The sequence below is a fragment of the Empidonax traillii genome, unplaced genomic scaffold, assembly GCF_003031625.1.
Source record: "Empidonax traillii isolate 1590-97213 ecotype Southwest subspecies unplaced genomic scaffold, ASM303162v1 scaffold28:size2823434, whole genome shotgun sequence".
NCBI lineage: Eukaryota > Metazoa > Chordata > Aves > Passeriformes > Tyrannidae > Empidonax > Empidonax traillii.
Genome location: NW_020955221.1, coordinates 1104928 through 1126488, shown reverse-complemented (window position 1 = coordinate 1126488; position 21561 = coordinate 1104928). Strand labels below are relative to the sequence as shown.

General features: G+C 36.4%; 1 protein-coding gene across 8 annotated transcripts in view; it reads left to right on the top strand.

Annotated features, from left to right (window-relative positions):
* Nucleotides 1-21561, top strand: part of VPS13A (vacuolar protein sorting 13 homolog A) — a 101083-nt gene that overhangs the window by 12692 nt on the left and 66830 nt on the right. For all 8 annotated transcript variants that reach the window (XR_003574118.1, XM_027909894.1, XM_027909886.1 and 5 more), the window contains exons 8-21: nucleotides 872-931; nucleotides 1149-1229; nucleotides 1661-1718; nucleotides 3098-3225; nucleotides 3443-3549; nucleotides 4182-4353; nucleotides 4687-4749; nucleotides 8911-9046; nucleotides 9720-9814; nucleotides 10622-10764; nucleotides 11973-12174; nucleotides 12260-12374; nucleotides 15978-16114; nucleotides 20938-21070. Coding sequence is in view for 7 of the 8 variants with exons in the window: in XM_027909894.1 (XP_027765695.1) it covers nucleotides 872-931; nucleotides 1149-1229; nucleotides 1661-1718; nucleotides 3098-3225; nucleotides 3443-3549; nucleotides 4182-4353; nucleotides 4687-4749; nucleotides 8911-9046; nucleotides 9720-9814; nucleotides 10622-10764; nucleotides 11973-12174; nucleotides 12260-12374; nucleotides 15978-16114; nucleotides 20938-21070 (1630 nt within the window). In the remaining variant the exon portion in view is untranslated. The remainder of the gene's footprint in view (nucleotides 1-871; nucleotides 932-1148; nucleotides 1230-1660; nucleotides 1719-3097; nucleotides 3226-3442; nucleotides 3550-4181; nucleotides 4354-4686; nucleotides 4750-8910; nucleotides 9047-9719; nucleotides 9815-10621; nucleotides 10765-11972; nucleotides 12175-12259; nucleotides 12375-15977; nucleotides 16115-20937; nucleotides 21071-21561) is intronic.

Here is a 21561-nt window from a genome sequence, read left to right as displayed (position 1 = left end):
GGTAACGGCTTGATTTATGAAATTCGACGTAAATATTGTGGAAAGGGTGCCATTAAAGATAAAGTGCTATCATTACAGTAGATCTTCAGGAGGAAATTCTTCTACCTGCTACACTTTGTAGTTGCCAATCCACTTTGTTGGATTTGGGCTGTTCAGAATCTATGAATCTTTTACAGAAACTGCCTTGAGCTTCAAGAAAGGAAGTTAATTCTTTATAAAAAGAGTGGAGAAAAAAAAAAAACAAAAAAAAGAGTATGACATCTTTTTTTCAAATTGGAGCTCAATTTTCAAACTGCGAGCTCCACTTTAAAGTGCTAAGAGTAGTCATCAGCGACTATGAATTTTTTTTTTTTTGGAAGATTATGTAGTAGAAGCAATATGCTGATTGTGCTGAGTTGCTCTGATTCAGTAGTTTTGCTGAGTAAATGATAATCTTAAAGAAAATATGTCTAAGTAAATGATGGTTATCTCATGAATGCTTGTTCCTAGCATATTTAAGGGTTTTCTTTGGGCTCAAACTAAAATTAATTACTTCCAGAATTATAAAAGAATTCAGTCCCTTGTTTAGGTCTGTCCAAAGAGCCTGCCTAAAAATGATATTGGTGTGAAGGAAAACAGTGTGCAGTACTGAAAACAGAATTTTGCAGTATCTTTGATTCTTATGTGCAGCGTGTATGTGCACATAGGTATTTTTTTGAGGGAAGTAACCTTACAAAGTATTCACTTAAAATAATGGATAAATCCCTTAAATCAGAAGATGATGTCCCATTATTTACCATGCACTTTAATTATGACGATGGTTTGTTTCAGTTATGATAACATGTTGGTGAATTATAGATATTGGAGTAACTTGGTATAATTTGCATTTCAGACCTCAGATAAGAATTGGAATCCATGTTTACATGATGAAACTGCCAAGTTGTTCTACAAGGTACAGTATAAACTGTGCGCTAAAGAAAGAAATGTCAATAAAACAAGCTGCGTTAGAGTTTATTCCAGAGAATGTAAGATCAAGAAAACATGTAGATGTATAAACTCTAAAATAAAAGTAACATTCTGAATATTTTTAGTCATCCAGACTTTGTGAAATCCAAATTATTAATCTAAAATTTTTAGGCATTAATACATATATTCTGTTTTATTTTCAGCTTGTAAGACTGGATAACCTTTTTGCTTACTGGAATGTGAAATCAGAGATGTTTTACCATGGTGGTTTTGATGAATCATTGGTAAGTAAAGCATGACATAGTTTATCTAGTATTCTAGTTGAATCTGGGAAACACAGGACATGCTTCACATTTACTTCTGCTTCCATTTATGTTAATGTTATGGAGAACTGTTTGTAGCTAGAAGCGTTTTTAAGATAGTACATGGAAAAGCTTTTATGTGGTGGAAGTATAACACCTGTCTGAGGAAGTTTAAAAAAAGAAAGTCTTTTGCCAGTTACAGAATTTACATAATATGTGGTCATCTTACTAGTATTCAGAGATTTTTGTTAACTAAAATTAGACATTCTGTTTAAAACATAGATAAGTATTTTGAACTTTATAGTATGTTGGAGGGATTATCTGAGAGCTGTAATAAATTGCAAACACTTTATATTTTAAAGCTTTATCTGGAAATAAAAATATAACTTATTTTACTCCGCTATTGTGTGTAGGTTAACTTAAAACAGGGAGTTGCCAGCCACAGTGTGATTCCAGAAGGTTATGATTTTGGTAAGTGGTATTTTATTTGTAATACACGTGTCTAATTCTAATTTCTAGTGTCTCTCAGAGATTTCTACTTTGACTGTTACTTAAAAATCTTATAAGGAGTGCAATTTAGTCCTATTCTGACAGTGAATATGGTACCTATCTGTAGCCTTGATAAAAATGAGTCTTGAGTTATGTATTATTCAAATGGAATGTCATACAAAAATCCTCCATTGATTAATTCCTTTAATTAAGAAGTTTAGCAATCATATATGTACCATGTAAGTTTTGTGAATCAGATTGGTTTGAGTATGTTTTTGAGGTCACCTGCTTTATGGGAAGTATCTTTTTTCCGTAAGAGATGGATACAGTAATCACACAACTTTGAAACTGTGGTGAATGGCAATTCTGTCTCTTTTATGACGACTCTTTAGTTTGGGACTTCTATAAAAAGATAATGATCACCGAGTCTGCTTCTGTCATTTGATGTAAAAGCAAACATAGTACTTACATATGAGAAACATAAAAAATGAAGTTTAGGGAGCAAAATACATCAAAAAAAAAATGTTACCACACATAGTGTTTAGATAAAAGTAGGATAATCCAGGACTTAAAATGAAGCAAAGGTAAATTGGTGTAAACATGGTTTCATCTTACAAAAATGCATGTTTTGAATTGTATGAACATTTCAGGGAATTTGAAATATTTGTTATGTAGGTAGTCTATCGGTACCTCTGTTGAAAACAAAGAATTCTATTTGATAAAAATATGATTTACACAAATTCAAGTAATATGCAAATTCTTATTGTTGTATCAATTGTTGAAACAGATGAAAATATTGAACTAAACATGGCTTTGAATGCTTGATATTGTCAAAATGTGGAACAGATAAAACACTTCCGCTCTGAATATTTTAATATTGTGATGTGTCTTATTTTGTGTAGGATCCATATTGGTTTTTTTCCATGCTTATTAAGGCTTGTATTTAGAAATATGTAATGTTTTATTTTATCCTGCATGTATGATTTATGAAACAGTAAATCATCAGTACACAGAAAGAAAAGTAATTCCTATGGAATATGAATAATATATAGTGAAATAAATGCTATGTTTGAAACTATCTTGTACTATAAATATATCATAGCCAAAAAAATTATATTTTTTACCAATATAAACTAGTAATTGAAACATCTGCATGTAGTATTGCATACAGGAAAATCTGTGATAATGTTACGTAAACATTTGTTTCCCAAATGTTGCCAGAGTGAAACTGAAAATTGAATATAGATTGTATTATATTTTAAGCTGTTTTGGAGTTTTTCATGTTTTGAAGTCTAGCACTTTAATTTATGACAGTCTTAAATAATTTATTTGCATTTTATATATCAACTTGTGTTTTTTAGTATTCCGCCCAATTTCAGCTAGAGCCAAACTTCTTATGAATCCTCGATCTGATGTTGACTTTTCATCACCAAAAATGGATTTAGATGTAAACTTACAGGATATAACTGTTGAACTCAACAAGCCACAGGTATAAACTATATTTCTGAAGTTTTATGTAACGTGGCAAAGAAGTTACTTTGCAAGAATAAGAAAAGCAGTCTGAAATTTTACAGTGGACATTCAGAATCTATTAACTTCTTAGTCTTGTTTTTCTTTGTAACTGATTCGCTCTTGAAAGGGAGCCTTGATACATGTTGTTCTCGTAAAGATAATAACTCTCAGTTTGAATTTGTTTGTTTGCTTAGTACTTCAGTGTTATGGAGCTTCTTGAGTCTATTGATATGATGACTCGAAATCTGCCATATAGAAAGTACAGACCTGATGTTCCCTTGCACAACAACGCCAAGACATGGTATGCAACCTTGGACTTTTAAAATGGTTTGTTAGTTATTAATTTGAAATTATTACCAAGGAATTGTTTCTTTCTTAAGGGGGTTAGAAGTAATTTCCTTCTCAAAGGAAGTCTTCACTTTTGTTTTTACTTCTTTTTCTTAAGCTAGTACTATAAAAAATTGATGAGGACCTGAAACCAGAGCTGAGGACACAATGAGGTCTACAATTGGTGTCTTAAAGACCATTATCAGAAAATTATGTCTGACAGTATTTTAAAACCCTAACACTATTTTTATGAAGGTCTCCCCATTATATGTAAACAACAAGAAAATATATGTAAGAATAGGCCTTTTTCAACCTAGATGACAGAAATTTGATTTCAGAAGATTCCTTACAAATATATTTTTATTATTTTCACATACACATGCCCAGATTTTTGAGTATTTTTCATACACAGATACCTTTCAATTTTAGGAAACAGCAGTGTGTAAAGTTCTTAGGTTCCTCCACTGATCAGAAATGCAATATTAGACATGGGATTCTACTCTTCACAGCTTGGAATTGTATTCATTAATAGTCTGCAAGGCTTTAGAAGTCTCTTCTGTATACTCAAAGAAACGTAAGCTATACTTCATTTACCTTTGCTTTCAGGTGGCAATATGTTATTTATGGCATCCTTGAAGTAAATGTTCAACCTAAGCTCCAAATGTGGTCATGGGAACATATTCGACACCACAGGAAGCAAGTGAAAAGCTATAAAGAGATGTATAAAACAAAGATAACATCAAAAAAACCTGATGAAGATATCTTAAAATTGTTGGAGGTTAGTAATTTTCCATTGAAGAACGAAATATTGTTCATCTTGATATTTGTTTAAACTTAAATGTTTACGTGTTTTTAGATCAGTTCTAATTTAAAATAAAATTTTCAATGGTCATACTTATATCTTCATCACTACTGTTTTCTGTTAGTGGTGTTAACAAACATATGAGGTAATTTTTTAAATTAGAAACTGCAAGAAAGAAAATCTCAAAGTGATGTGCTTTTCTTTTCCAGGTTTAAGTTTTCAGATTGAACATAATTTGCATAAATTGAATTGTTCACTGTAAAACTGAGCTGTGACATGTAACAAAATAATTTCTCACCTCTTTTACAGGAATTTGAAAAGGCCTTGGATATTTTTAACATCACTCTAGCAAGGCAACAAGCAGAAGTTGAGGTAAAATTTCATTAATTAAATTAGTCCAAAAGTAACTGAAGCATGAAGTTGTGGACATTTCAGGCAGATGGATTTTGTATCTAGTGATTGAATTGTGTATCATACAGTCTTTCAATTTTCCTTATGTTTCATGTTTTTTACTGTAAAGGATAGTTACTTTCAGCTTGTAATTAAGCAAAAATTAAGTAACTCCATATACCGCTTCTTCAGAGTGACTGATCTGGGCTAAATTTCTTTCCACGTGTGATGAGGAAGATCTACTGTGGAAAATATGGTCCAAACATTACAGAGGTCAAGTTGGAAGTAGTTATAAATAAAGCTTCATGGTCCCTCCGTCCGTCAACAGTAGATTATTAGTTTATTCCTTTCCTTCATGATACCATATTAGGTAGACTGAACGCCTGTTGTGTGTTGACTGTTTGCACTGTTACTATTCAGAATACAACAAATGCAGAAAACATTTAAGTAGACAGTCGCAATTAGGCAAGATAGTATGACTTAAGTAGTTACACTTAATTTTTTAGCCTCAGTTTTCCTAGGTTAATGTACTGCCTAGTTTTCAGTAGCGTCTGAGTATCATTCTAGGACACTGAAGTGAAATCTCTATAATTTTCTGAAATCTGTGGTCTTTCTACATTAATAATCAAGGTGACTAAAAGTAAGGAAGTTTGCAATCTGAAAGTATTAATAATTAAACTTCATGAATTTCAGTTACTACTTATGGCAATGCTTGAAAGCAATTTGATTTTTTTTGAGAGGTGTGGAGTGTATTAAGTATGGTGTGAATGCAATTGCTGCAGGAATAGATGTTGCACTTCTAACCCAAAACTCTAAAAATGAATCCATACATGTGATTTTTCTTTCTAGTGTTATCATTATCTAGACTTTTACAGAAGACACATTCATGACCCTCCTCTTCAGTTGTTTGGCTGAATTGGATTGCTTTTCATAAGGAGGGTTTTTTTGTCTTCTTGTAGTTTTCATCTGATTTTGGAGTATTTTTATCGTGTACTGTATAGTTTCTTTTGGTTTATCTTTTTCCTCCAACTTTTTGCAAGGTGAGGGAAATCTTGAAGTATTTCCTATCTAGTTTTATTCTTCTTTCACCCAGCGTGACTATGCTGCTTACAAAAGGTTATGTCTTATTGCATCCCTGACTACCTTTGAATCCTGAGATTTAAGATAGGTTTCTGTAATGCTTGGAAGTAGATTGCAAGCAAATGAATTTTCAGTTGTTTGGGCTTTAAGGCTTGCATTTGAGAAGTGTTAAAGAGCATCTTAAAAGATCTGCTAGTTGATTATCCAGATATATTTCAAAGTACTGAAAATCAGGTCATGGTGATTCTACTGTGTTCTATCTTCATCTGTCTGTCAGCTCCCATCTGTGTTACTATTATCAGGTCATACCTCTGAAACAGGATTCAAAGTACTTAAAAGAGGAAAATCTACTACTAGCTAGATATCCTGACAGGTTGCCTTGAGTCTGCTAGGTATTTGAAGACCCTTTAGATGTGGGTTGAGTAAAACCAGATAAATGATCCTGCTGTTTGTGAAGCTTTTCTGTTTTTTAAAAGCATACCTAAAGGTTGAATTTCAAGGGCTTTTACCTAGGTCTTGAAATCAAGCTCGCTAGAAATCGTATTCATGATCACAATGCTATCTGATTTTCTGGCAACTTTGTAGCAAGAACTTTGTTTCCAAACCGTAGGCCACTTTTTTGTTCTTATCGCTTATCACCAAACTTTAGCTTCAGTGAACCAAACATCAAATCTCTGTAACATATAGCTTAAGAAATTTTATGATTCCAATCTAGGGAAAACTTTATGGGTGATTCACCTAAATAAGAATACAGGACAGAATCATGAAATCATTTAGGTTAGAAAAGACCTTAAAGATCTTAAAGTTCGACGGTTAACCAAACACTGCCAAGTCCACTAGTAAACCATGTGCCTAAGCTCCACATCTCCATGTCTTTCAAATACCTCCAGAGATGGTGACTCAACTATGTCCCTAGATAGCCTGTTCCTGTTCTTGAGAATGTTTTCAATGAAGAAATTTTTCATAATATCCAATCTGAATCTCCCCTGGATGACTTGAGGCTCTTTCCGCATGTTCAGTCACTTGTTACTTGGGAGAAGAGATTTACCCCCAACTGGCTACACAATCCTTTCGGATAGTTCTCTCTCTTAATCTAAACAGTTTACCTTGCTGATTAAGCTTGCCACAATCTGTGACTGCATTCATTACTAAACCATTGTAAATGGATGTCAGGGAAAGTTCAATAGGAATTCTTCAGCAAATCTGTGTAGTTTCCATACTGCACAGAATTTTTTTTCTTCACCTTTGCAGAAATACAGTCCCCTGTGGCTGCTATCTGTAGTGTTGCTTATGCTGGACTGCAGTGCCTGCTGCTGCCTGCTGTGTGGAGCATCACAGCTTTAAACATCCCTTCTTATTTACTATGGCAGTTGTCCTTCAATACCAACCCCTTGATGTCCCAGAAAGCTGTAATTTCACAAGTTTAACAGCCTTTTACCTAAGGCTCTTTCCATTTTTTCCTTGGACTGTTCGCTCTGTAGCATTTACTTCGTGACTTAGTGACCCTTATAAAGAGGAGTTTTGAGGACTTTGTTCAAACTTTTTGAGGCTTGATGTTGTTTAATCGACATTCTGTATCATCTCTCTAAGGTGAATCAATAGTATCAATTCAGAAGCCTCTGTGTTTTTGTGGTGAGTCCTACTTTCCATTGGCCTATAGGTGTATAGATGTGACAAGTCCCTACATAGTTCTGATTTATAGTCAGCTGTTCTCCCTAATTGTGTGGCAGAGATCTTGGGGTTTTGAATGCTGAGAAGGGATCCCTGTCTCACTCACTTTAGGTATTGCTTTCACTAGAGTACCTCTGAATTTGGAACTTATCTGCAACGGTTTGTATCTTTTTGGATCGTATTAGTCATGAAGAAAGTTAGTTTGTGTATTACGCTACAGTTTTGAGAACTCCTCTGTCTCTTAGATCACTTGATGGTTGGTTGCCATTCCCATGCCAAACTTTCCTTGTATGTAGTTTGCACTTTCTGGGACTACTAGTATTAGAATCATTGCTGGTATCTGCAAACGCTGAAGGACAGGACGGGGATCCCTGGGTGAGAGGCTTTCTGCCCCTAGCTCCGGGGGGGAGAGTGCTCCCTCCCCGCCCCCGCCTTTACCCCGCGGCTGCTCATGACCCCTCAGAGAGGAAGCCACGGCGCCATCAACCAGGCAGCAGGGAAGCAGGCAGAGAGAACTTTATTGTTGTGGTAACAGCTTGAATACCTTTTGGGTGGATTACAAAGTGAGCACTGGGAGTTCAGGAGGTGTTACAAACCAACCAATTACAAGAAAGGGTTAACAGCCAATAGGTGAGTTTCCAGTTATCTCTTAGGCATTCCAAGGTACAGTGAGGGGTTTTGGGAACAAGAAGGGTTACACAAAGTCACAATCACCATCTTGGACACGTGGTCAATTTAACAGTATTACAAACTCCTGCATTCTTTTATATGTAGCAGAGTTACCCCAACAGGTATCAGACAGGGCATCCCCTAGTTACGGAAATAATGAATGTGGGAGAAGGGATAGCTTCCTTACTGTTATACCTGTATGTATCAGATGCAGGAATAGTTTTCTGTTTTTCTTAGCGTAAATACTGTACCACAAGAGTAATTTTTTTTTTTAAACTGCTTTTCACATATCTATCTTGAAATAAAAAATATAGGCTGATTTAAATTTTGGCTTGTGCTAGCTATTTAATTGCTTACATATGTATTTTAAATGATTGGTTATAATGCCATTATTGTAATTTAAAGCACTGTAAAATGTTGTGGATTCTTTTGTGGTGAAAGCTAGAGAGAAAATCTGCTATGTAAGAAACATTTATTGACCGTTTACATGCCCTTTTCCTTCTTAAAGGTGCTTGTTGTTATATAAAATAGAATTGGTCTGGTATTGCAGTGTATACTTGAAAAGTTACTAGAAGGAAAACTAAGGAATAACGTATTGTCTTTTTAATTGTTGTCTGATGATGTTTTGGTGTGTTAGAACTGCCTTGGGTCTATATTTTTCTTATGAAAATGAAGAAAGAAGCATGAAGAAAATTACTTACCTGAGTATTTTTAAAATTTAAGGCAACTAAGGCTGGATTAAAAATCTACAGACCAGGAGTAAAACAAGATGATGAAAACTCTGGTGGCTGGTTTAGTTGGATATGGAGCTGGTCAGGTGAAAAAAAGGATGAAAAAAAGCAAGAAATTAAGGGTTCAAGTATGATAATTTATTTATATTTTTTTTGTTATTAGAAATGATTTATACAATATTAGATCCCTAGCAACGGAATAGAACTTTGTTTTTATTATCACATTATTGCCATTTACATTTTCTCTTAGCCTTTTTTTTGCTGATGCTGTTAATTGCATGTAACAGAAATCGTACAATTTCTTCAATAGTTCCTTCTGAACTCTTTTTGATATGTGATTGTTTCTGCTACAGTTTTTGCATGCACAGTGTATGTGTAAGGGTATTTGAAGAAAGTGCTAGAAAACAGTAGAAGTTAATGAAATGAAAATTATTTTACTTCCATTCTTTTAAAATTTGTCTCTTTCATGCAATGTATTAGAGACTCCCCCCTATTTACTTAAGTGTGGGGCACCTAGTAAAGGTTATGGAAAATGGAAAGTGAATCAGGAAGGTTGCTTCTCTTGTTTAGCAACCTAGGAAATAGAATAGGTCAGAATAAAAGTACAAGAGCATTTTAAAGCATGCTTTAGGATACTCAAGACTTGGCTTTAAACCTCAGTGTAATTGCTTTTACTAATTAAGGACAATGTTGACAGTACCTACTGTACATTGTAGAGCTACCAAGCCCTGGAAAGTATAACAGCATTTGCATTTTTCAGATACCTGTGCTGAGTTTAACTAACCTCTTGAAATGTGACAGGTCTTGAAGAATTGATGACACAGGAAGAGAAGGCTAAACTTTACGCAGCAATTGGATATAGTGAAACAGCTGTGGATCCATTTCTTCCAAAATCAGTAAGTCTTGACTGACTATAATGCCAAACCATTGGTAGTTTTATCTACTAATAAAAATCTAAACATAGGAGATGACTTTTAAAATTACTTGAAGCTCTGTGTACATTTGGATACTCTTCTGATACTTTTTAGTTAAGTTCTGTGTGCTGGCTTTATGCTGAAGAGAGCAACCTTAGATACAGTTTCAGGATACTAGTTATAGAGCTTACTTTGGATATTTCGAAATAGTTCACGATTAAATTTGCTTGCTCTAGCTATCATAAAATCATGTATGTAGTGTATGGTTCTTTAAATATTGAAGTGCTTCATAGATTGCCTTCAAATATTCAGAAGCTTCTTCACAAAATGCACTAAGGGATCTTAATAAGGAATAAGAAAATACACTGGAATCTAAAATATGAGCGATAGTAGAAGAGATAGAATAAGTGATTATATAAGAAAAGAGGTGATTCAAGGACTGTAATGGGGAAGAGCAACATTTTGAACCATTCAGAAATAGTCTGATGTCATCTTGATGTGGAATACCAAGGACAATACAATCAACTGTTGTTTGCCTCTGCATCAGAGAGTCTTTCCCACAAAATGTTGTGTAGAGACATCAGACATACTTTTCTAAGTCTACTCTTTACTCTAGCTCTGCCTCTTCCTAGTAAATATATGACTTTTACACGAACTGTGATACAAGCTATTCATAACATGAGAAAAATAGTTTTGAACTGTTATTTGTAGCTTTCATCTCTTCACAAATTCTTTCAAAATGTGTATTAATGTATTTTATAATCCTGTATTGTTCTTTGGCATATATAGTATGAAGCCATGAAGTTCTCTGTGAAGTTACTAAGCATGTCTATATCTATAAGAGAAAACAGGCAAACTCCTGAGCTGGTAGAATTTGCATTGACTGGCTTGAGTACAGTATTTACCCAACGACCAGGTGCACAAGCAATAAGGTGAGCTTTCTGTCAAACTGTACTCGCTCCTCATGAAATACTGATGATGGCTAATAAGCATTTTTAAGACTGTTATGGTATCTAAACTCCATTTTTCACCATCATTTCTTGTGCAGTTTGGGAGTGGAATCATTTTACAATTGATGGATGAATCATGGATACTGTCTCCATGATAGAGTTCTCTGCATCTTCAGAGGTTTTTGTGCCAATACAGACTTACTCCTTTTTTTCCAGTTTGTTATGTGCAAACGATCCAGTTGCTAACTTGTTACTTGCTTTTAAAAGCGACTGTTACTCCTTTTGAAACTTAATCTGAGCAAGGTGATTCTGAAAGTTATCTTAACTGAAAGTTAATCTTGACTTTCAGATTAGATTTTAGAAGAAAGCTGTAACTGATGATTTTTTTGTGTTCTCACACTAGCAGATGAAAAACATCTACTGAAACACTTTAGTTTCATTTCAAATGTAATGACTTAAAAATTCTAGGGGAAGTAGCCTTCCAGTTTTAAATCTTCTGCCCTCTACTTTGAGGCATATTAGTATAATGTGTGTATGATATTAAGATACTATTGATCTTCTTCAAATTTTGCTTGTGGCTTTTCTGTTTGTACTCTTGTGCATATAAATGGCCCCAATGAAGTTATTATACTAAGAAAAAGGAAGAAAAGACTACATTTTTGTAGTGAAACATTTTTCTTTGAGTGTTTGGAGATAAAGATCTTTGACTGAGAGCTATTAAAGAGGTGGACAATGCAATAAGAAGATTAAAAATCCAAGATCTAAAATATATTTCCTGATAGTAATGAGATTGTTTACCTTTGTTTCTTCTGTTTCTCTGCACTGGAACTCATTCCTCATGTCTGTTTCCTAGTATCAGTTATACCATGTAATTCTTTAGCTCATACTGCAGAATTCCCATTTGTTTATCTCCTTCCTGCCCTGACACCTGTCCTCATGAAAAGTGCATGAAGGGAATAACTTAACCCTCATTTCTTATTTAGTCAAGGGTGGCTAACAGACAAAAAAGATAATGAAATAGAAAACAGCACACAGATGTACATTTACTCCTTAGAGTGAACTATTTATGTTGAAGTTCGGGTAGAGATGTATTGTTTTTTTTTGAAACTCATTTCATATACTCTTAATATCTAATTCTACCTAGCCAGACAGATATTACATCTGAACAGACTGTTTACCTTTCTTTACAGATTTGAAACAAAAATTACCTCACTTGAAGTTACAGGCACGGCCCAAGATAAGTGTACTCCCTGTCTCCTATCTTCTCGAACGGCCTATTCGGATGAGAGTACCTCACTTTTAAGCATAATGTTTGAGACTAATCCTTTGGATGAGAAAGCAGATCAGAGGCTTAGAATAGAATCACAGCCTCTGGAAATAGTGTATGATGCAGTAAGTAAAGACTGGAATAAGGTATAAATTTTAGAAAATCTTAATAGCAAATTTACCATGTTTTATTTTTCCTTTATTTTAACAGATGACAGTAAATAACTTAGTGGATTTCTTCAGGCCTCCAAAAGATGTACGTTTAGAGCAACTGACATCAGCAACTCTGATGAAACTTGAAGAGTTCCGTGAAAAAACATCAACAGGCAAGTGCTGCATGCTCTTCTGATGGCACACACAGACAAATTTTGTGTTCTAGGAGTAAGACAACGTTGTATCCTTCCGTATAGAGATGCATGTATCCCAAGCTATAGCTTTCTAACACAACACCTAAATAAGTTGAATTATTCAGTCTCATTGTAACGCATTTATTCTAGGTATTGGATAATTTTGTGTGTAACGTTTTAAAATTCAACTGTTTCTACTTCTTTGTAAAATATGCTGCATACCTGTAAGACAGTATTTCAGTATTTGTACTCTATACACAGTTTGTTTCTTCTTCAGTTTTGTTCTTCTGATATCTAAATGGCCTTAATTATTTTGTACTCCTTAAAAACTGATACTGAGATATTAGTCCTCTAAAGTAACATCTAAATCCTTTTCAGAGTTCTTAGTTTTCAGGACACTATCTGCCTTTGTGTGAGTGTTTTCCATTTTATGTATTCCTTGATGAATATTGATTTTGATTTGGACTAACTCAGTTCAAGTCACATAAACTTACTGAGGTGGTGGAGCAGGTCCAGAGAAGAGCAACGAGGCTGGTGAAGGGACTCGAGCACAAGTCCTATGAGGAGAGGCTGAGGGAGCTGGGGTTGTTTAGTCTGGAGAAGAGAAGGCTTAGAGGTGACTTCATTACTCTCTTCAACTACCTGAAGGGAGGTTATAGCCAGGTGGGGGTTGGTCTCTTCTCCCAGGCAACCAACAATAGGACAAGGGGACACGGGCTCAAGCTGTGCCTGAGGAGGTTTAGGTTAGATGTTAGGAAGAAATTCTTTGCAGAGAGGGTAATCAAGCATTGGAACGGCCTACCCAGAGAGGTGGTGGATTCATCATCCCTGGAGGTTTTTAAAAAGAGATTGGATGTGGCCCTTAGTGCCATGCTATAGTAATTGGAGCTGGATCAGGGGTTGGACTTGATGATCTTGGAGGTCTTTTCCAACCCAATCTATTCTATGATTCTATGATTCTGTGATTCTATAAACTATATTTATCTGCCTTCCAAGTTGCTTGGCATTAAAACCACCCCTCTAGTTTTCATTTTTGTCTCTAGAGATCTTACATTTTAACACATTAATGAAAATGTTGAATACTTTGAAAACTAACACTGAGATGTGTAGAATTAATGTGTTCCAGTAAGGATGTGTGAGGCTTTCTAGATCAGAGATGTGTCTAGCAGTGTCCTGTCTGTGTGGATGGGAGTGGATGCTAAGGGGAGATTTCATATATAAATTATTTTTTAAAAGCAAAAAAACCAACCATCAAATGTTTTTTTTAAACCTCATTTAATTTGTAATGTATTAATATTTGAATTGTAAGTTTAAAAAAATCCGAATACTCGAGTGATAAAGAATTTACAGAAAATTCAAGCCTAATGTATATTTAATTGATTGCTTTTATCAAGCTGATGTTGGCAGGGAAATTAGGCATCAACTGTATTTTTATTCATTAGCTCTTTGGACTGTTTAATTAAGGACTAATATAGGATTAACTGATACGTGGTGGGGTTATGTCCACGCATCCGGCCCAGGGCTCATCTTGCGTAGGGAATAAGACACATACACGTAAGTTATATGTCCAGCAAAATGGCTGATTCCTTTATTACACGGGTGCTTTTATAGGGAGGGTATAGAAGGTTCTGGGACAGGGGTAGGTTCCTGCCAGGGGGCATCGAATCCTGGGGGTTTCAGATAAGAGGGCCTGAAGAGATAGGTTAGGAGGACATGTCTATTCATTCAGGGGGAAGGGATAGCCAGGAAAGAAGGGGAGGTGTGGTCTTTGGGGGCCCAGGAGAGGGAAAGGGAATATAGGAGAGGGGGGTCCTGGGAGGCCTGTTTTCTTATCACTGGACTGCAGACTCTTTCTTGGTCCCGGCTGTCAGAGCTCTCCAAGATGGATGTCTTCCTGGGAGGCCCACTGAGGTTCTTCCAGCATCTCTCTGCATTCCTTGTAGGATCTCATCCTTTCACTCCCCACAATTAACCAGTCAAAGTTTTGTGGATCAATTTGCTTATCTTTTCTTTCAAAAACTTCTTCAGCAATACTAAATATAATAATCCCACATTGCTCATTCCTGAGATGAATTTGTAAATTTACTGGATTTAATATGCTTGGTTCTTTGTTCATTACCACCAAATACACTGGTGTTGATCATAATGAAATTTTTTGTGGAAATTATGGAATCATGCTGGGTGTTTATTACAGTTTCAGCATATCATTACTTTAGAGGTATACCTAATATTGTTCACACCCTCACAAGAATGCTGAATTGCATGTTGTAATCTAAAGGCTTGAGCCAGTCAGAAACAAGAAATGTGATGGAATGTCTAAAAATACGTGGTGCATTTCTTGTAAAATCTTGTCCGAGACTTACAAAATTTCTAGGATATGGAGATTTGATCTGCAGAATATTCTGCTGTGGGGGAGACTACACTAGTCTCAGAAATAGAATGAGAAGAATGGGAATGTATCAATATAACTAATATGGTCACACTTGCAGGAATGAATTTTAAACACTTTTCTTTGAAGCAGTATAAGGTAGCTGGAAAGTGCAGGGGAACTGTGAACTGCAGAAGTGAGGGAACTTGCTACAAAGTAGTTATGATTTTCAGCACTCAAAGACATTGCAAAAGCTTGGTTTACCAGAGGTCAATGTGTGGACTCTGCTACATTGTCTTCCCAAGTGAAGGAAAAGAGAAAGTATTTGCTTGAACTTGCTACATCGGCCAAATCCAGTTAGCAGTATCCCAAGTTGCTTTGCCTTGGAAATCCTGAAATGTGGTTGTCACCTAGCTCTTCATTGATTAACCTAACTCTCCTGTGGCAAGACAACCTTTGATAATGTAACAGTTTTAATTGTTTTGTTACAAGTGGATGTGCTGTCATGTTGTCATCTTCATAATTTATTATCTCTACTGGGATTATCGGCTTGTTGCACACGATAAATATCTAGTGGGTTGTGGCTGCATCATAAGGCAATTTTCAGTGCTTACTGAAGCATGACAGTTCCTTCCTCTACAGATGAGCAAAAAAGCAGAGTTTGATCTCAAATATTCTGACAGTCTGAATTTCCCAACTAGTTGCATGATTTTTATACATAGTTTTTGTAAGATTACATATTGTTTTATCTTCAGTGTCTGAAGATGGAGATGCTTGTCATCTCAGTGTTAACTTCCATATCTCAATAGTAACAACACTAGCAATTTGACCAGTGCAGCTGGATATTCCCAGTAAGAATTTCTAGAACAATTAAATTTTTTAATCTACAGAGCGCAGTGGGTTAACAGTAATTGCAAAGTTGCAGTTCACATTCCAATTCTTATTTCATCTCTACTGTTCTGGATTTACATATGTCATGTTGCGTATGTCATGTAGCATTGTTTGCTGTCATTGGTTCATTTACTTTGTGCTTCTTTAAAGACTGCGTGTAATTATTAGTTCAGAAGAAATCTGAATATCATCTGTTCCTTAGTTGTCTAGCATTCACGATTCATTTCAAGTTAGACTTGATTTGTTTTTTATAGCTTTTTTAAAATGTTATAGCTTCTATATGGATTACTTTGTTTATGCTTACTTATTATACTGTTTTTCAGGTTTGATGTACATTATTGAAACCCAGAAAGTTCTTGACCTCAAAATTAACCTTATGGCTTCATACATCATTGTTCCACAAAGAGGATTCTATGATAATACATCAAATTTACTACTTCTGGATCTTGGTAGTGTTAAGGTATGTATTTACCTAATGCAATAATTTACTGAAAATTATAATTCAGTTTTTACATTTGTATTTTATGGTACCAGTTAAGTAAAAGTACCACTTGCTGTTTATATATTAGTTATTTATTTTAAACCGCTTTCCAGTCAAGGCAGAAATTACTGAACTCTTCTCAGTGCATGCTTTCAACCCAAAAGAATTGTTAGAAAGTGATCATCCTGTAATAGGAAACGACTGTTGATGCTTTGAACTGTTACATGGAAAACGTCTAACGTTTTTTTTGCTTTAGAATATAAAATAGTAAATTTCTTACTTACATGATTAAATGGTATTCTTATAAAATTATTTTTATTATCATTTAGCTTTGGTCATTGAGTTTACTTTAAAATGAGAAAAGTAAACATACTGACAATTTTTAAAATAATTTGAGTAAAATTAGAGGTATGTTTGAGATTTAATGCAAGTGAAAAGTCAAAAAGCTAATGATTTATGTAGATTTTATCACTATAACTGTATTTTTAGCAGTCTTCTCACTGCTGAATTTATCAGGATAAATGATCTTGTATGTATATGGGCAACTGCTTTTTCTTTTACTTGTAGTCTGGGTAAGATTGATTCTGCCACTTAATACCTGTTTAATTTGCCTTATCTGCTGCTTAAGTAAGAATTTGTTTCAGATGTTAAAATCTTGCTAAAGAGAGTACATTTGCTCTGTCTTTTCAGCAGACTGACTGTCTGAGCATGTGGTTTCACTTAGTCATAAAATTGTTTGGGTTGGAAGGGACCTTCCAACCACCCTACAATGAGCAGGGACATCTTCAACTAGATTGGGTTCCTCAGAGCCCTGTCCAGTCTGACCTTGAATGTGCCCAGGGATGGGGCATCCTTGACCTGTCCGGCCAACTTGTGCCAATATATCATCTTATTGTAAGAAAATCCTTCCTTACAGCTGGCCTAAATGTGTCCTTTTTTAAAGTGTTACCCCTCTTCTCATCAGAACAGGTCCTGCTAAAAAGTCCATCCATGTCTTTTTTATAGGCCTACTTTGAGTACTGAAAGGCTACTGTAGGGTCTCATCAGAACCTTCTCTTCCTCAGGCTGAAAAACCCCAGCTCTCTCAGCCTTTTTTTCGCAAGAGAGGTATTCTGTCCCGCTGACAGAATTTTTGTAGTTCTTCTCTGGACGTGCTCTGGCAGGTTGCAGTACACAGGTAGGGGCTCACAAGTGTAGAAGAGAGAGGCAGAATCACCTCCCTCAGCCTGCTGCCCATGCTTCTTTTGATGCAGCCCAGGATGTGGTTGGCTTTCTCAATTGCAAGTGCACGTTGCTGAGTCGTGTTGAGCTTTTCATCCATGAGTACAGCAGGGCAACTCTCGATCCCATCATCACTAGCCTGCATTGATCATAGAGCTATAGAACCACTTAGGTTGGGAAAGACCTTTAAGATCCTCAAGTCCAGCTATTAGCCCAGCATTGCCAAGTCCACCACTAATCCATGTCCCTGAATGCCATGTCTGTGTGGTTTTGGAGTATTTCCAGGGATGGTGACTCAACCACATCCCTGGGCAGCCTCTTCCAATGCTTGCAACCCTTTCAATGAAGAAATTTTCCGAAACCTCCCCTGGCATAACTTGAGGCTGTTTCTGCATATGCAGTCACTCATTACTTTGGAGAAGAGACTGCCCCCCACCTGGCTACACTCTCCTTTCAGGTGGTTTTAGAGATAAGGTCTTCCCTCAGCCTCTTTTTCTTCAGGCTGACACCCTCAGCTAACTCAGCCACTCTTCATAGGACTTGTGCTCCAGACCTTCCCCAGCTTTACTGCCCTTCTCTGAACATGCTCCAGCACCTCAGTGTCTTTCTTGCTGTAAGGAGCTGTCGTGGTTTTGCCCTGGCTCAATTTGCTCACACCTCCCACACAATTACTATTAGTTGAGAGAAGGTTTATGCAGACAAAAGAGATTGGATTTGGGGAAAATAATATGAACATTTATTACTAGCAAAATCAAAAGCTACTAAAGAACTACATCTACAATAATGCTACTTAGGTAAAAGTACTAAGTATTTACAGAAATACTTCTCCCCCTTTTATGTCAGTCCAAGGAGGAGAAGCAGTCCTTTTCTCCATTTTCGGAGTTCCAGCTCTCCCTCTCCAGTAACTCTGCAGTACTCTTGTCACAGCTGGAACTTGTTCATCTCTCTCTTGCTTTGTGTTGGCCTCCAGGGCTGGGCCTACCCCCCTCCTGGGCTAAGACCGAAGGCTGGGGGTTACCCAAGTCCTGAAGGTTTTTCTTCCATAGTTTTGCAAGGGGACACTTGCTTACTATGGATCTTCTTCCACAGGGTTGCAGGGGAAAATGGCTTAAGAGTCCACCCCTGTTCCCTATGGAGGTCCCTTCCCATGGGAGAACAGTCCTTGACAGACCTCTCGGCATAGGCCTAGCATGGATCCCTTACTTGGATCCCCACATCTCACATGAGCCGTTCTTTGCTCTGGTGTAAGGTTCTTTCTCAAGGTTACAAATCTCCAGCACCAGCAGCATGGACCTCTCACTGAGATCCCAAGCTTATCCGAACCATCCTCTCTCCGGCATAAGCATCGTCCCCTTCAAGGGTCACAAAGTCTTCAACAGGACCCTGCCTCACCTCAGGTCTCTCATGAAGTCTCGGCTTCTTCATGCATCTGTTTTTTCCAGTGTAGGCTCTTCCACAAGCAGTACGGGGGTCTCCTCACCCCACAAACTTCCATAGGTGGCAGGGATTTATTTTTCAGTCTTTACCCTGCTGAAGGGAGAGAGCGAAACGGGGAAGAAGCAAGGCCCCCACCTTCGCACTTCTCTCTCCTGTTGCAGCTTCAGCTACCAGCTTCGACCTTGGACACTCTGTTCTCTCTTTGCTGGAATTTCTTCTGCTGTGGTTTCTGTCCAAGCAGTTAGTCTTTTAAACTTTTTTTTCTTCACTCTTTTACAAGAGAGAAGGGGGCGGCTTCAGTGCTACACCTGCCCTCCGGCCCAAACTGGGGGAGGAGGGGTCCTGGCCCACCTCGGGCCCGCTGCCTCTTCTACATGGCTGCTGCCTCTAATTTCAACTGCGCAATCCACCTTCTTTTCCGTTTTCTTAAATATGTAATTAGCAAAGGCATTACTGAGAGTTTTTACTGGCTTCGTGTCCGGAAATTCACCTGGACAAAACCATTCTCAACCCCAGGGGCTGACCAGCTGGGCAAAACCACGACAGGAGCCCGAAATTGAACATGGTATTCAAGGTGCAACCTCACCAGTCCTGACTATAGGGTGATGATCCCTTTTCTAGTCCTGCTGGCCATGCTATTTCTAATGCAAGCCACTGACATAGCTACATACATGCCACTGACTTTCTTAGCTACCTGGGCACATTGCTGGCTCGTATTCAGATGACTTACGACCAACTCCACCTACTCACCTCCTCCTGGAGCTATGTCACTAAGCAGTGCAGTTCCTCTACCTGCTTCAGAAAGTGGAATTAGCAAAAAACATTGCTGTGTACACACTAAAAATAAGTGATCTGGTTGTAAATCCAAGTTATTTCAGTGACTAATAATTCTACCAGCTCTTCTGAATGCTGGTCATTTGTAGGCACTTTGTAGAGGTGGCACTTTGTAGCTGCCTGGGTATTTGAGACAGCCCCTTAGATCCAATAGTCCACCTCCTATTGCACTATAGAAACTACTCTTTGAATAACATGTAGAAGAGCATGTTTCAAATCAGACTTCAGTAAGTGTGTCTGAGACTTTTTTCTGAAGTAGAAAACTAATTTTTGTAGTGAATGTGACTCCTGAATTGGCTCCTGTCCTTTAGTAGAAATTAGAAAGCAAGATGAGGGAATCTGGCAATACCGTTAAGAAAAAATTTAATTACCTCTCAGGGTACGATTAGTAATTGCATATTCACTATGAGTGACATATGTTTAGGTAAGATGTAGGTCATTTGTTTAATGATTATGTCTAATACAAAGCAAACAGCCTTTTTCCCTCAGTTGCATACTGGATGAGATCAAGCCTGGGGAGAAATGGCATATAAAATTAAACCTGTGTTTCAATGCAGATACGTAAGATTATTAATCTAATAATTCTAAATTTTCAATCCTCAATTATTTTTAATGTAAAAACAGTTGTAGTTCAGCAGAACTGGAAAAAGAAATGCTATGTCTTAGATGCTAGTATTTAAACCTGTTTCAGTTCTCTTGAATATTACTTGGGTCTGACAGAACCAAATATGAATCCAGAATCATTAGACATTTAAGGTTGAGGACAACCATCAGAGATGAACAGCAGAGAGGGCACATACGAGTATGAAATACCCAGGAAGTATGGGCATGAATCAAAGGAATATTGGTTGATAGTAAAGGCAAGACTGAGATGAACAGTCCAAACCCCCTTTTTCTCTGTTTAGCTAGTATGCCACAACTGAATTCAACAGGACTCAGAAATAGATTTCATATTTCTGAGTTGATTAATGCAGTAATATTTTTATATATAAAAATACTGAATGGTTATTCTACTGATTACAAAGAGTTTGAGGCTTTATACTTTGGAGTATGAGTCACTTGTTAAAGAAAATGGTTTTATACAAAATATGTTGTCTAAAGCTTCGTATATTTTAATTCACTTTTGTTTCTTTCCTTGAGGAAGAAATAGAGTTTCGTTCTCCTGTGCTGTGATAGTTGTAAGAGTCTGTATCCCTATAGTGGGGAATTAAATTTAGTCTTTTATTGTGGTAGGAGCAAGTGTTTTTAGAATTATTGCTTTGAATATTTTTTGAAATCGATTTATTCTTTTTTTTTGTGACTGTCTTAAGATGACAAGCAAAAATCGTTCTGATTTGTCAGAACTCAAAGTAGGACAAAGCTCTATTGAAGATATAATGTCAAGAGCTTATGACAGTTTTGACATCCAGCTCAGCAGTATACACTTACTGTACAGCAAACATGGTAAGTATTCATGAAAGTAATCTTTCTTTACATGAATTTTCTTCTGTTTTTAACTGAAGCAGTGAAGAATCTTTGAAACATATGTCTTCAAAGGTGTTCTAAACTCAATACTATGAACATGTTATGAACTTCTGAAACATACCTTTCGGGCTTTGATTACAATCTTAGCTTTTGCTAAATAACAAATTTATAATAAAATCCCTTATATTTGAAGACATTTATTTGTTGCATAATAAACATAGGACTAATTAATTTCTCTATGATATTTTCCTTCAGTGCCTTTTCTTCTCTAAATTTAGAGCAGAATTCACACGCATTTGTAGGTTTGATCATTTTTGTGAAGGTAAAGAAAGAATCAGAATCAATTTACTTTGATAAGGCGTCAAAGGAAACTTTGACTAAAAGTTTGGGAGCTGACAATATAGTGTCAGTCATAATCAGAGAAACCGTAAGCATTTAATTCTTAATCCTTTGGTTCCAGAACCTCAACT